Source organism: Triturus cristatus, chromosome 2_2, assembly GCF_964204655.1.
Source record: "Triturus cristatus chromosome 2_2, aTriCri1.1, whole genome shotgun sequence".
In the NCBI taxonomy this organism is placed as follows: domain Eukaryota; kingdom Metazoa; phylum Chordata; class Amphibia; order Caudata; family Salamandridae; genus Triturus; species Triturus cristatus.
The window spans coordinates 1047929807-1047945904 of NC_140582.1; the positions used below are offsets into that span (position 1 = coordinate 1047929807).

Consider the following 16098-nt stretch of genomic DNA (forward strand, 5'->3'; position numbering starts at 1 on the left):
TATGCGATAAATGTTGAGCAATTAGGGTGTTTCCAGTTACCATTAAGTAAACATGCAATCGTCCATACCTCCACAAGTCCGTAATCCAGGAGAACAGGGAAGGATAGAAACCAAACAGAACACATAATACATAAGTACTACTTACATCAGAAGTATGTCCCGGTGCCTGTTTCTGGTGCTGCAGAGTCCGTACATAGTCCATAGCCAGTTTCGGATTATTAAAAATCTTCGCCGTGCTATTCTCACCAATTCGCAAATGTGCAGGATACAGCATAGCGTACGGCACTTGCTCCTGCATCAGCACTTTCTTTACTCCTTGGAACTCTTTTCTCGCGGCCTGGACCGAAGCTGTAAAGTCCGGATAGAGCGAGAGTTCATTCCCTTGATAGTATAGCTTCCCCTTCTGGCGTGCCACACGTAGCACCGCATCCCTGTCTCGATAGTTGAGAAGCCGCGCAATAATGGGTCGCGGCGGAACACCCAGACGCGGGCGCGCCGCCAGAGATCTATGCGCACGCTCCACCACCAGCATATTGGAGAGGGTTTCCGGCCCACATACTTCCCGCAGGAGAGTTTCAATGTATTCATCTAGCCGCCCTACATTTGTTGATTCCGGCAAACCTAGGATGTGTATATTGTTGCGCCTCGAGCGCGCTTCGATATCCTCATTCTTATCTTTGATTAGCGCCAGTATTTTTTCAATGTCTGTTGTTTCAGCTGCCACGTGCTGTAAACCATCTTCTGCATCCGAGATCCTTTGCTCCGCTGCCCCCAACCGCGCCACCTGCTTATCTAATTTAGCTGATATGCTGTCCATGCGGCCAATAAGCGCCTCGATCTTGCCGTCTATAGATTGCAAGCTAGTCTGAATCGCCTCCAATGTCTTCTCCAGCACTGTAGGGACCTGCTCAGTCGCGTCCATCTCCGAGTCCGATGGTACACTCTGCGCCACTTTGCTAGTCTTGCACGATTCAAAGTTTAGACGAGGTTGGTGCTTGTCAGGTTTCCCCATGTTTTTGTTTTAAAGTATAAAGCTTTGTCTGTTTTTACCTGTCGTTTTTGTTGTGTTGTGCAGCCTGGTAGTCCGCAAGAACAGCAAACTCATGAAGTGACTACAAATTTACAGTTCAGAGAGGCAGCGCACGTAGTCCACCCTCCGGGCACAGCCTGCTGCCCCAGCGCGATCTACAGTCAGTCCGCCAGGGCCTGAAGCGCCGCAGCGCACCCAGGAGTCGCGGCTATGGGCATGCAGTCGCCAAGCAGAGTCCACTTACTTCCACTATCCCCACTATCAGGCGTGCACACTCAATGGTCTCGAGGCCAGTGCTGCCCCAGACGCGCTGTAGTCAGCTACCCCCCCACTAGGAAATCTAGCGCCGCACTCCCAGCAGCTCCAGATGGCACCAGCCGATCCGATCTCAGTATCTTCGTCTCTGGAAAAGCACCCAGCCTCCTACGGAGAATACGCCGCCACCAATGTCCTGCACTTTATGTTTGAGAGAAATTCGGGGAGCAACTAATGAGCAACAGTCACTGGGGAACGACAACAGCTGGCTCCAGGCAACCCACGGGGTCTCAGGCGCGCAATGCAGCCCCCGAGCACCAACGTTCAAAAGATTAACTGTGGGGGGGAATCACGTTACTGATATTCCCTCTCTGGCCTCTCACCTCGATAACGCCGCCAGCTAAGTCCTCTGGGCGCTCCCTCGCTGGGCCCCGGCGGTCGATCCTCACTGCGCGGCTTAGCGCACCCTCACGAGCCGGGCGCTCGCGTACAGCCCGCTCCCAGCAGAGGAGCCAGCCGCAGCCACCAACCCCCGCACTCGGCAACGGCACAGAAGCAGAGTGGAACAGTCCCGGTTCCCCAACGGGGGTCTCCCAGCTCCCCAGCGGCAGTAGAGTGCAGACGACACAGCGCGGCCGATGTCCCGTGGTTGCCGTCGTGCCCCTACAGTCGTTCTCCTCCGCAGTCCACCGCCATTTTGCTCGGGCGCAGTCTCCGGGGATCGGCTCGAGTCGAGGCAACAGGATAGCCACGCACAGTTATTATCGCAGCCAGGGCGGTCTCTGGGTGCTCACAGTTGGTTTCGCCGCGTCGGGCTTGCGGAAGGGCTCCAGCAGCACAGGATAAATCAGCGAATTATTGTGGCGACCGGCGGAGCCGCACTACAGTGCTGCCATCTCGCCGCGTGCCAAGCCACACCCCCCAATTAGAAGAAGTTACAGGTGAAAACGTTGGCACAAATGGCTGTTTTCTTCAACTCATTTTCAATTTTCCCTATTTTCAACTGTTAGTTTCTATAAAGAAACTTTGAAGGATCTACACAAATTACCCCTTGCTAAATTCCGAATTTTGTCTACTTTTCTGAAAATTACAGCTTTCGAGGATCAATTATTTTTTTCATACCCATTTCTACCATTAACTGGAAGAAGGTTGAAAGCACATAAAATAGCAAATATAGGCCATGTCCCAGTAAAATGCCAAAACTGTGTAACAAATGTTGGTTTTCTGACAAAAGTCTGTCAGTCCCTGAAAGCTGGAGAAATGCTGATTTCAGCCCCACAAACCCTTTGTTGAAACCATTTGCAGTGAAAAAACCAGACGCTTTTATTTGCAGCACTTTTTTCCCATTTTTCAAAAAATAAAAATAATTTAGCTGTATTTTGGCAAATTTATGGGTCCCCTTCCTGGGGATTCCACAAACTCTGTGTGCCTTTAGAATCCCCATGATGTTAGAAGAAAAGGACGCAAATCTGGCGTGGATATCTCATGTGGTCAAAAAGTTACAGGGGCCTAAGCGCGAACTACCCCAAATAGCCAAAATAAGGCTTAGCACGGGGAGGAAAAGCCCTAGAAGCGAAGGGGTTAAAATAGAAAGGGATGTTATGCATGGAGGAAGAAGATGCATGACCCGAAGTGGCAGCATTTCCATACCAAGACTTGAATTTTAAATATATTCATTCAGTTAACAATTTGGGATAGATTCCAAAGTAGGCAATAGTACAATAGTGATCTGGAATGTAGAGATGTATTTCAAATAGCAAAGTCTGAGAGCATGTAGTATAGCACAGAAAGTGCACTTTAGAAGTTACACATACTTGATAACATAAATTGAAAGATACATCAATTAGCTGAAATTTGACATAGTAATGCCGCAATAAAACACCAGTCTTTTTATCAAATGGTATTAGTTGCTCCAACTGGAAATAACCTCACCAACAGTGCCTTTCTTGGACACCCTATCTCGGGTAGTATTGCCAATCAGAAAATAGAACTAATCAGATCTTATATCTTTCGGCCTCGAGACGTATCTCATCAGTTTACATTAGAAGTCCTCCATTAAATTACAATAAGCAAAGCCTTCAACTGTTGCCCTGCCGTGAGATACCCTTTAAAACATACAGTGGAAAGCCTCCATTGTGACCCTCTTAAATGTTCTTGCCATCTAGTTGGTAAACCTAAGCAAACTAACAAGAAAGCCATCTTTTCGACAGTTTCAAAGGGCGTTAATTGAGTGAAAGATTGATACTGGTATGCAGTATTTACTCAGCGGTCTTTACCTAGCAGGACATTAACACACTGGTAAGTACATTGATGAGCCCTTTTTAGTACTTTACCTGGTTCTACTTTACCATGCAGATAAGTATTTATTTTTTAAATAACATAATTAATATGTCATTTACAAATAATTGAAATTAAGGATTAAGGGATAGGTATGAGTTAAGGGATGGGTAAAGGTAATGGAGGGTAGAGATAAAGGAAGGTAAGTATTTTTAGGGTTACAGGGTTTATAGAGGTAAAGGGAGTTAAGGGGTTTTGAGTGTTCTGTGGAGGGTAGAGGTAAAGATGTTAAAGGCTTTAAAAAGAGGGTATCTGGAGAAGTGCATTGCAGGGTAAGTTTGTGGGTAGCATTACAACCTGTTGTAAAGGTCAACACCTTGTAATGCCCTCAGGATAAAGTATGCAGGGTAAAGACCTGCGTTGTAAAGTCTGAAATGTATTAATGCAAAGTGTAAATGGCATCTTACGTGGGCTCACAGCAAGCACATCTATCTGATCATTTAGCAAAAAACACATACATTTGTTTTGGTGCACAATAACAAGTAATTGTATATTATAAGTTCATAGGAACAGCCTCAATTTCTTGCCCTGGCACTGACTACATAAGTGCCCAATTCCGATCTGATTTACCATATTGAGGTCAACTTTCCACAGGGGCCGTGTATGTTGGCATAATATAACAAGACCCCAGCGCCTTATAAATCTCCTAAATTTCCTGGAATATAAAATAATGCTCAAAGTGAGGACTAAGATCCAGACACTCTAGTCAAGTTTCCCACAAACTGTATGCTGCTTCCTAGGTCCTCACAGGAGTTATAGAGCACCACTGAAAACCCAATAATGCTAGATACCAGGGAGGCAAAGGCAACAATAGCTTGGTTCAAAACGTGGGGGTGTTCATTTTCAGTCAAGAATCAGCAGGTGCTGCCAAATAATAACCTGGATTCAACTGCGAATCCGGCAGGTGGGCTCACCACGGCTTTGGTGGTCCTGCGGGCGGAGCGATGGCACTGGCACAGGAGGACTGCCTCAGTCGTAATAAGGCCCTTAGTCACACTACACATTAGGCCCACTTCTGAAACCTCGCAGTCCATCTAATTTAAGCAAAAGTAGAAATGTTTTATTTTTTATCACGTATGTAAAAGCATGCATGGCAAAGGCTGCTTGGAATAGGCATGCATGGTAAAAGCATGCATTATATTGTCAGTCATCCCTCATTTTGCGATGTGATATATAATTCTCATTTTATATTGAATTAAATTTTTTTCTTATTTTGGGAAAAACCCACACAACCCCCCTTTTAAAAATGTACTCCTAATCTGAATTTACCACTACCCACCCCTAAACCCTAACATTACCCATACCTCCCTTTACCAGCACCCACCCCTAAACCCTACAATTAACATTTCATTAACAATTTTCTTTTTTTGGGGGACCTCCTCAATGCCCCTGATGTTTTTAATTTACTAACCTTCAATTAACCTCAGCATCATTCTAGACTCCTCCCTCACCTTGACCCGCCAGATCAAAGCCGTCGCCTCCACCTGCTTCAACACCCTCCGCATCCTGCGCAAGACCTTCAAGTGGATCCCCCCCGATAACAGAAAAACCGCCACCCATGCACTCATAACCAGCAGACTGGACTACGGCAAAGCCCTCTACATCGGAATCAACAAAGCCCTGCTACACAAGCTCCAAACCATCCGGAACACCGCAGCCAGACTCGTCCTTGGAACCCCACGACACAAATACATGACTCAGAACCTACGAGACCTCCAATGGCTCCCCATCAAGAAGAGAGTAACCTTCAAACTATTCACCCACTCATACAAATCCCTCCACAACATCACACCCAAATGCCTCAAAGAAAGAGTTTTCTTCTACGTACCCAAAAGGAACCTCCGCTCCACCGGCCTCGCCCTGGCAGAAACCCCACGCATCTGCAGAACCAGAGCAGGTGGAAGAGCCTTCTCCTGGCTCTTCGACTGACCCTGATCTGCACCTCCCCACTCCCAGCGCCTTGAGACCCTCACGGGTGAGTAGCGCGCTTTATAAATTCCTGATTGATTGATCGATTAATTGATTAACACTACCCACCCCAAATCATAAAAACACCCATACCTCCCTTTATCACTAAACACCCCTAAACCCTGAAAATTACCTCCCTTTACTAATACCCACCCCTAAACCCTCAAATTATCCACACCTTCCTTTACCACTAGTCACCCCTAAATCCCTAAATTAACTTTACCCCCTTTACCACAACCCACCCCTAAACCATAAATGTATCCTTACCTCCTTTTCCCACTATCTAACCCTAACCCTAAATTTACCGTAGCCTTACTTCACCACTACGCACCACTAGGCCTAAAATTACCCTTACCTCCTTTTACCACTGTTCACCCCTACACCCTGAAATTACCCTTTATTTCTTTACCACTACGCAACCCTAAACCCCAAATTTACCCTTACTTCCCTTTACCACTGCCCACCCATACAGCAAGACATCTGTGTAGTAAAAACATGCGCAGTAAAGGCATGTGGGGTAAAGACATGCGTGGAAAAGACTGAATGGTAAAGGATGTTTCCACAAAATGAGCACTGAGACTGTTTGTGTCTATTATGTTCATTTTGAATAACAAGTGAAAATTGGGCACAAAACACAGTAAAATGTTGCAGAAGAATTACATTAATTTTACACTGAGGTCTAAAGGCTCCCAATGGTTCCAGAGTCCATCATGGCAATATGAGTCCCCATGGATAACCCTTGCATTAAATGGTAAGATGAGCACCTGTTCTCGAAGGACTATCACGCAGTCAAAGAATTCTATAGAAATACTTAAATGTCTGAGACCTTGATCATAGTTGGCTTCACCATGGAAGTTGCACCGCTGAGACGTGCCAGAAATCCGGCGACTTTGAGCCTAACGTGGAGGATATATATATATATATATATAGATAGATAGATAGATAGATAGATAGATAGATAGATAGATAGATAGATAGATAGATAGATAGATAGATAGATAGATAGATAGATAGATAGATAGATAGATAGATAGATAGATAGATAGATACAGATATATATACACACAAAAATAAATGTTTTTATGATCACTATTCCATCAGCCAAGTCAAATCTTGCAGTGAGGTGAACTATCTGTCAGATTAATCAGGCATTGACAGGCATGTACAATATCAATATGTACGTACTTCTGAAGTTCTTGATCCACTTTGCGCTGGTAGAGGGCTCCCTCTCGCAAGATGGCCGTGGCATTCAATCGGACCGGTATATTGTCAACCTGTTGCAAAGAGAGGTAGATACTATGTTCACAATTGTGCAAGTGATTCCTATAAAATGTATATTCATTTACTGCTGTATAGGTGAATGAAAGACCTTTCACTGTATCGTAAATGGAAGTCCTTTCTTTATTTTTGGTAGGGTTCTTGTATGTACCATTTTCTGGCATTCCATCACGTTTTTAGGACAAATCTTTGGAGATGAATCTGCCGATACTGTGAGGCTTTACTGCTTCAAATACATTGAGTTCAACTCCAGACTTGTCAACAAATACATCCAATTGTTAGTGGTAACAATTGTTGGTAGAGTGGAATTTCCTTCAACTGCTACAACTCTAAATCAATGTATTTTCAGTTGCAGGAGAATCACTGCATCTGTCATACGTTTGGAACATTTCTGTCCCACTTTAAATTGATAGATGTAGGGCACATTTTTCCAAACTGTTCAATTATAAAATTGTTTAAATAAATGCACAACTTAGTTAAGTTGCACTTTCTAACCCATGCTTAATTTCTCTGTTAAAATCATTGCCAATCGTCATCATTACGTTTGTGATTGACAGTGTTTTTGTAATGAGGACAATTCTTTTATAGGAGCAGCATTGCACCAAAGAGGTCCCAGATCTATTACTGTAGAATTGGTTTCGGAGCTATGTGGAGCTACCATCCTCCGACACTCCAACTGCCTCAGCTGGAGTTCTGCTACTTCTAGAGCCCAATACCCTATCTCGCTAACATGGCAGGAGACACAATAATACTGCTGGACAACAATAAGAAAAGTATAGCGGGACAAAGGGATATACATACCTACGTGCCACCCTGATAAAAGTATAAATTGACACACACCCTGCCTAGGTGAAGATGCACATTCACACACATGTTCATGTGAGGGAGCAGGCATTCTGTTGCAGTGGGTGGTGTGGGGGCTTTATTATGGTGAAGATGGTGGCAAGCATCTGGCTAGGGTGCATGCCTCTACTCTGGTGCGTGTCATTGCAGAGACGGGTTGATTTCGCCACACTCGTATGAGGATGTGTATGTGGAAAGTGTGCCTAGCCTAATTTGAAATCACTGTACTATACTGAAAACCTTTTTGTGGTTGTTGTGGCCTTAACAACAAGAGGACGAATGTGTAAGGTCCAATGGAGGGAGAGGACAGCATGGACAATTGATATAGTAACACATCTTCTGGACAGTGGAGAATAGGGAGGACGTAAGCAACTGAAGGGTCAGCCTGGAGAGATAAGAGGCTACTGGGAGGAAGGAGGCCACGTGAACCCCCCCACTGTGTTGAGGTAGGACTGAGCAGGTTGTCCACACCTTAACGGCACTATGCCTATGGTCCTCAAATTTCACCTCATGTCCCCTCACCGTGCAGCAACCAAGGTGCCTGGAATAGTCGCTCAACAAGAGATCACAATGGGGTCTATTCACAAACTGCAGTTTGCAGTAGATTTATTAGTACTACTAACGTACTACAAAATGTTATTCACTAACCTACATGCAAAGGTCTATGCCTCTGCCTCTGCCTCCCCTATCTTTTATGTGTGGAGCTCTCCGTCCGACTACAGAGAACTACGCACAGGTAGGTATACGTTTTAGTAGTAAATGGAGGGACGGGGGAGTGGCTGGCAAATGGAAAATACTTAGGGGCCGATTCCGATCCGGGTCGGAAGAGCACCGAACGCGATCCGGCCGGAAAAACTACAAGCCGTACGCGTGTTTTCCGGCCGACTCGTACAGCTGTACGAGCGAGCAAGTACGAAGCTAACCGTGGCGTGCAATGGATGCGATTTACAACCGAGCCAGTACGATGCACGCGTCGGACAGCCTGTGCGAGCCGGAGTGTCCGGCTCGCAAAAGCTCCAGGAGTCGGACTTCGGGGGTCTGCGTTGGACCCCGTGACACCCGCAGCCCTACGACTCGGACACAAGGGTAGACCTATGGGTCTCCCCAACACAGGCATGTACGGTGCGGATGGCACCGATGCGTAGCCACTGTAGGGGGCGCACTTGTTTGAGACGTACCCATTCAGTCAATGGGAGCGCATGTACGCGTCGTACAACTGGCTCCATTGACTTCTATGGGAGTCCGATCGAACCGAGTCCGACAGCATACGTGCGCATCGTACTCGCGCGGTCAGACTGTAGGGGTTAGGCTTGGTCGGAAAACACTCCGGATCCGACTCGGTCGGAGTGCTTTCCGACCCGGATCGGAATCGCCCCTTAATAGTAAATGGAAGAGCTTAAGGGAGGACTAACCAGGGCTTAAGAGAGGGTTAAGGAGGGGCTTAGGGAGGAACATGCACCCACCAACAAATGAATAAGTCCATTGCTATTCACGAACCACAGCCCTGCAGTTACCACAGCTAAAAAGAATCCAAATTATAATAAATGTATTCCTGCTCAGAGCTGGAGTAACTCTTGCACCACACATGGCAAACAACTGGTACTGCAACACCCATAGAGCAAGGACTTAAAATAAAAGCCCACTGGAGCTATTAAATTTAAAAAAATTATACATTTAATGTTAAAACGTAAATATAAATTAACATAATTGTTTGTTTATTATGAAATATGTTAAAAATCGTTTTTCAAATTAACTTAATGCAATTTTCTTTTTTTTTTTAATAATTAAATTAATTCTATGCATAACTTTCAATACTTTTTTACTAGATAATATATAAATGTGCATATTATACTTTAGATCTTTAGGTGGGATTGCTTTTATGGCAATCTTAGGAAAAATAAGTTTAATTTAATTTCGTTTATTCAAAATCATTAAATATTTAGTTCAAAATTAAGTGAATAATACTATAAAAAATGTTTGAAATTAATTTACCTTCATATTTAAATTAAAAATATTTTCACTATTTATTTTTCTAAGTTTAACAAACTTTTCTGTATATTTTACCATAGGGAGAGCTCTGCTTCTGAGGATGAGATCGAGCTTGCCTACCTGTGAAAAGCTACATGTATTATCTTTAAAACTGTAAATTAGGCTCCAACCTTTGTATTCAGGGGGTGGGGGCATGGAATTCTACATTTTTTAGTAACTTTAAATCGCAAATGGGAACAGCCAAAAGTAGTAAAGTTACTTAAAAATCGAAGAGTAAATTTACTTGTAGTAAATCCACATGTATAAATTTACATTTGTGAATAGTGTTCAATGAGTCCTAGGTCAGTTGAGTACAAGCCTTCACACACCATAAATTCATATTTAACAATACGCAGGTTGGTGTGAATTTATTATTTCATTACATCAGTCCACGCATTTTGAAAATTAACGTTAAACACTTTAAAGTTGAAAAAGTTTACATTAAGAAGTTTGTTTGATCAAAACTACTGAAGGCTAAAAAATTGTGAAAATGTAACATTTATTAAATTGTTATCCTACGTGTCAATAACTTAGCTCAGAAATACACAATAGTTTCATACCTAGACCTGTACTTTCTCCCTAGGAGACTATGATCTTCTCGTTTGCAGCAAGGAGGTGCTTTTTCATTCCTTGGTTATTTATTGGCTTTTGCCACAATGGTTTGTTTGAGGACACCCCATTTTTAAAGAGGAATATTTTTTAGGGAGAGAATTAGAACTCCTCTAGACTCCTATGCGGCCACTTCTATAGTCATTATTTTGCTAATTGTCAGAAATTATTTTGTGTTTAATCTCATTTTTGTAAATGATGGACTTTGAATTTACTAGAAAATACTTTGCTTTTTCTGATCTGCAGGTGGCAATATGTCCACTGCTTCCCCTACTGTCACAAGTAACAGATGTTTAATTCATACATAAATGGATGCATTTAAATAGTTTACTTTCATTTGGGTAGTTTACTTTCTTGATTTTGTCTTTTTCAGTATTAGTTTTGTTTTAAGTATTTGATGTTTGTTATTTTATTTCCAATCTTAATGTATTTCTGTATTGCAAAGTAGGTATGATCTACAGTCAGGCACACAGAGTACATTGCTCCTGTATCACCCTGGCTTCTGCACTGCCCCTGGGTTTTGATAGGCTAGTTGGGCATGCTAAGGCCATCCTGCGATCATGGCCACATCTACAGCCTCTAAGATATAGAGGGCCAAATAGCTGGACAGATTGACCCAATCCCACCAACATACTCCCAGATACCAACACAGGGGGGTCTGAATCCATTTCCTTGTGGGGCTGTGTAAGGACAGCACCTCTTACACCACAAGGCCCAGAATGCTTTGTCCCCTGGCCATCACAGCATATCATGCTGGACTAATCGTGCGAACCTAGCCCGGTTTGGCAAGTTTATAAATGAAACATTTATTATACTCAATTAAAATGCACAGCCTCAGCTCACAGTAACCAAAATAATGTATATATTAATACCAATCACCTACAAGCCATCAAAATACTGCCCTGATTTAAATTAAGAATTTTAATTTTATCTCTTATTTTCTTCATGAATTTTATCTGGTTTTATTGTGTCTGTTGTTTCAATTTTTAGTAAATGAATCATTAAAATCATTCACATTAATCACACAAGTATTTCTCCACCCAGACCCTCGAGCTGCATCACCACTAAGTTTCAGATGCTTTAGGTCAGAAAGATGCAAGACTTAACACATACCTACCCCAAATACCTATGCCCCCAGTGCCTCTGCACCCTCAAAAAAGCTTTTAATGCATTACTTGAACACCAAGACCACCTACCACCTCTTCTTCTTGCTAACAACTAATGTTTTGTAGGCCACCTGGAAAGGACGGGTGACAAACATATATCAACTGTCTGACATCCATGGGTAGGCGCATAGATGGGCATCAATACCACTACAGATCAGTTGGGATCTGGCGGAAAATGTGAATGGGATCTAGACAGTGTGTTAACTAAGACAGACCTAAAACGTATGAGGAATCGAGGACAAGAGTACAGCAGGTTATTCATGGGCATTTTTACTTATCTACAAGTGCTTTCTGTGCCACTAGCTCCCGTTGCATCTCCTCATTGAGTAGGAAAACGTCTGGCACATAATACAATAGGATACCTTTGATGGCATAGATAGCACTGCCCCAACCACTATGATCTTATTTTTATTCAACTGCATGGCTATAGGAAGCTGATCACTGCACTGAGCGTGCACCCATGGCAGAACCCTTGACCAGCAGACCGCGAGCAGGAGTAGATAACGGGGTGGATTATAGGAGAAGAGATTAGGAAAGAAAAAATAAGAACTAAAGACCAATGGTGTAGAAAGCAAACACCAATAAAAGACCATTTGACTAAAATATGGGCACTAAATGTTCTGTGGCAGAATACCCAGAACAAAAGGGAAAGACTAGAGACATAAAAGGAGAGTTCAGACCTGATCTGAGGTGCCTTCACGAAACCCTTCTAACCAATCAGATGAGCATAAATGGGAAGAGCTGGACATAGGGAGTCGTCTTCTCTTTCATGAAACGTGGAAGATCTTCTTGAAGCTTGTCTGCTTTGACAGCAACACAAGTTACAGAAGGACACCACATGGAAGCAGTGCCACATAACACGGAAAGCAACAAAGGCAAATACATATTTGGGTGCTAGCCTTACAGCAGGGCCAGCATGTAGAGATGAGATTTCTGGTTGGTAGGATCTACCCTGAGGAGTAGAATGGGACCCACCACAGCTGTGGTAGCAATGGCAGGAGCATGAAACAGAGGAGTCTTGAAAAATAATGATGATGGCACAAAGGAAAACAAACTGTAAAACAAAGGATGGCTCTAGTGATGATCCTGAAGCCAAGCTGGCCGAGAAGATAAGGCCAAAACTGTTGCAAGACAATGAGGCATAACTCTAGGGTGTTGTGTGTGCTTCATGCAGAACACACCTACCAGAAAGGTGCGCACCAATGAGAGGTCATGGAATGAAGTAAAAACAGGTGGAGTTACAGAAATACAAGATTGAAATGACTGCATTCGAATACACATTATGTGCTACATACAGAAAATGAATATCTGAAATAGAGTACATTTATAGTCACCTTACCTTGTGTATAAACTACGTACAAACACAATGAAATTCAGTAATTATTCCTTCATATTAATCAGCAAGTAACAAATGGGTGGGTTTCAAATACCCAATTGTGTCATAATTGTTGACGGATCACAATTTACCAATAGAAGATCCACTCACCTTCACTGTAGGGACAGGACGAGCTTTTGGTGCATTGAATGATAGTTTGTTTTCTTCCTCCTTCATAATTTCAGAGATCACACGCTATCAGTATTAGAAAAATACATTTTAGAGCAATGTTAAATATATATTTTTTAAATAAACAAATGTTATTGTTTTATTGCTTTTCACAAAGATACACAAACCACAGCCCGCTGACTAAAAAAAAATATTAATTTTTAGCACTATTAATGCTTTGCTCCACGGCCTCCCTGACTCCACACTGGCACCCCTTAACAGTAGCATGCTCATCAAGAGCCTGAAGCAATATGGCCAAATTACCCTCACCTATATGGAACTCCATTGACTCTCCTTGCCAACCGGTACCATCTTTAAAACCAGCTACACCACCTACAAAGCCATCACAGATGCCAGCTCTGTCTATCAGGCCAAGGCGCTCACTACGTCTGGTGTCTCTTGGCACATATGCAGCCAGGGCACCATCAGACTGGAGACAAACTATTGCAAAAAAAAAAAAAAACAAGGCAAAAGTCCTTCTCCATGCATGCAATTCTTTATAAACACTACATCAAAATGCAGTAACAGTCCACTTTCGCCCTTTGAAATGTGCTTCCCCTTTAATCACATGCTATGTCTCTGCCTTGAGCCCTGTAACGCCCTTGTGAGACGGAGGACGGGGCTAACCACGGCAAGGCATGGAAGGAGTTAATACACTTCGGTCCTTCCCCTCTGCAGGATGACGAACCACCCTGTCAAGACATCAGCCTATGGGAGAACAGAACGCCAAGAGCGGAGGCGGGGTCTCCTGTAGAAGAGGAGAACCCGGAAGACGCCGAGGTGTGCGAGTTCATGAGACGGGAGGACGTACGAACCGAGAGAGGCACCACGGAGGAACGAGGACGAGAAGCAGACGAGGACCCGGAACGAGGACGAGAAGCAGACGAGGACCCGGAACGAGGACGAGAAGCAGACGAGGACCCGGAACGAGGACGAGAAGCAGACGAGTCGCCACCCAACAAAGGGGCAGAGAACGAAGCCAGCGAAGGGGAGCAGTGGACCGAGGACTGGTGGACACCCCCGGACAACGCTTTCACGCCGCCGTAGCTCAGGAGAGTTGCGGCCCCCGCGGTACGTGGGTTGGGGCAGGGATCGGAACTTAGAGAGAGGGAGGGGGTGGGTTTCTGTGCCGTAACCGGGAGGGAACGGGGAGTGTAAATTCACCATTGTTTTCTTTCCATCCCGTCACACCCCTATCACCCCTCACCTTTATACGCTATCATTTCAAGTGTGCTAGCAGTTTGGGTATACCTAGCTCCCAACTTTAAAAGAGAACTCTCTTGGGGGGAGGGCTTAGTGGCACGATAAACCACCCCTGCTGAACCTCACAACCAGTTCTGGATAGAACCCAGCTGTAACCCTTTCACCAGATAAAAGAGAGCACTAAGTAAACGGTGGTGGCCCCTATATAAAGTGGTGACTCAACTTAGAGCCATACAGGACAAGTGCAGTGACCGTGTTTTCTTCTCTTTGTTTTGGATCCTGTGGCCAGGGGCTGTACCACCACGTTCGAAGAAGAACCCGAACCAAGCGCCCACCGGACAGTCCTGACACCTACCCGGATTAGGAAACCTTGTTGCCGCCTGCCTTTTCCTGTGCTGTGCATAGGTTGACATTCCTGTAACTGGGTGAAAATAAATGACGCCATCATTCAACCCTCTTTGAAGCCTCCTAGCTTTGTTTTCCGCCCATCCCTCTCACATCTGGTGTCAGAAGTGGGATCGGGGGAAATGGAGGCAACTATGAGGAAGATGGCAGAAAGCCAAGAGAAACTAGAACGGTGTATGGAAAAGTTCCTGGCTGTAGCAGAGGAGGATCGAGCCACCTTGCAGAAATCGCTCACAGACCAAAGTCAGACCCAGGAGGCCGCGATCGTAAAATTGGCTGATACCTTAGGACAACAGCGGAGTACTGCCGGGTTCCCTTCCGTCGTCCTACAAAAATATGTCGAGGGAGAAGACCCCGATTTCTTCTTCTCAAACTTCGAGCGTATGGCTCGAGCAGCTGGTTGGGGTCAGGAGAAATGGGGCCAGTATCTCGGTCCCTTGTTGTCCGGCGATCTTCAAGCCGCTTATCAGGCCGTGAATCCATTAGGACTCACCCCCTTTGAGGAAGTGAAAACTAGTATACTGGAGAGACTGGGTATAGATGATGACACTTATAGGATACGGTTACGCCAAATAAAAGAGGGCCCTCAGGAGACACCCCGTGCATTGGCCTATAGGGTACGGGACATGGCCGATAGATGGTTGAAGTCCCGGGTAGCAACCAAAGAGGAGATCCTGGAAAAGATATACATAGAACAGTATTTGGCTTCTTTACACCCAGCAATACAGAAGTGGGTGAGACAACACACTGGACTGAACTTGGATAGGGCCGTCGAAATAGCAAGCGCCTTCTACCGGGCTCAGGAGTCCCAAAGAGGTCGCGATGATGCACACTGGAGACACCCTGCTGGGGTTACAAGAGCGGTCCGACCGACCCCACCCGTACGAAGAACCGACACGATCATCCAGCCGCCGGGGCCCATTGTAATGCTTCCCCGAGCATCACCTCCCCTGGGTCCAAAATGTTACACTTGTGGGCACATAGGTCACATAGCCCGGTTTTGCCCCCAGAAGGAAGAGCCCATGGAGGTGGGGCTAGTAAGAAATTACTATTGTAGCCCTGGAGGGGTTCATCGTCCATATCACCGTACTATGACAGTGAACGGAGAAGAAAGACAGGCCCTCGTTGACACGGGCTGCCTCCAAAGTGTCATTCAACCCCAAGCTGTTCCGGGGAGGGGACCTATCCCCACAGGCCAGATAAATATCCAATGTGTGCACGGGGACAGTCGAATATATCCCACTACGGAAATTGAGGTCCAACACCACCCCTCCATGACCGCAGTACCCCTCACCGTGGGCCTAATCCCTCGCCTACCTGAAACATTTGTTATAGGCAATGACTACCCCCACATGCCAGATCTAGTCCAGGAGACGTGGGCAGAGGGGGAGGAATGGAGAAAGACCGCACCCTTCTCTCAGGTTTCCGTATCC

The 16098-nt window shown here is 44.9% G+C and overlaps 1 protein-coding gene across 2 annotated transcripts in view; it reads right to left on the reverse strand.

Moving 5' to 3' along the window:
* The window catches only part of CFAP99 (cilia and flagella associated protein 99), a 545884-nt gene that overhangs the window by 75464 nt on the left and 454322 nt on the right, over positions 1–16098 (reverse strand). For both annotated transcript variants that reach the window (XM_085643346.1, XM_085643347.1), the window contains exons 9-10: positions 13001–13084; positions 6776–6864 (exon numbers count right to left, since the gene is read on the reverse strand). In XM_085643346.1, coding sequence (XP_085499472.1) covers positions 6776–6864; positions 13001–13084 — 173 coding nt within the window. The remainder of the gene's footprint in view (positions 1–6775; positions 6865–13000; positions 13085–16098) is intronic.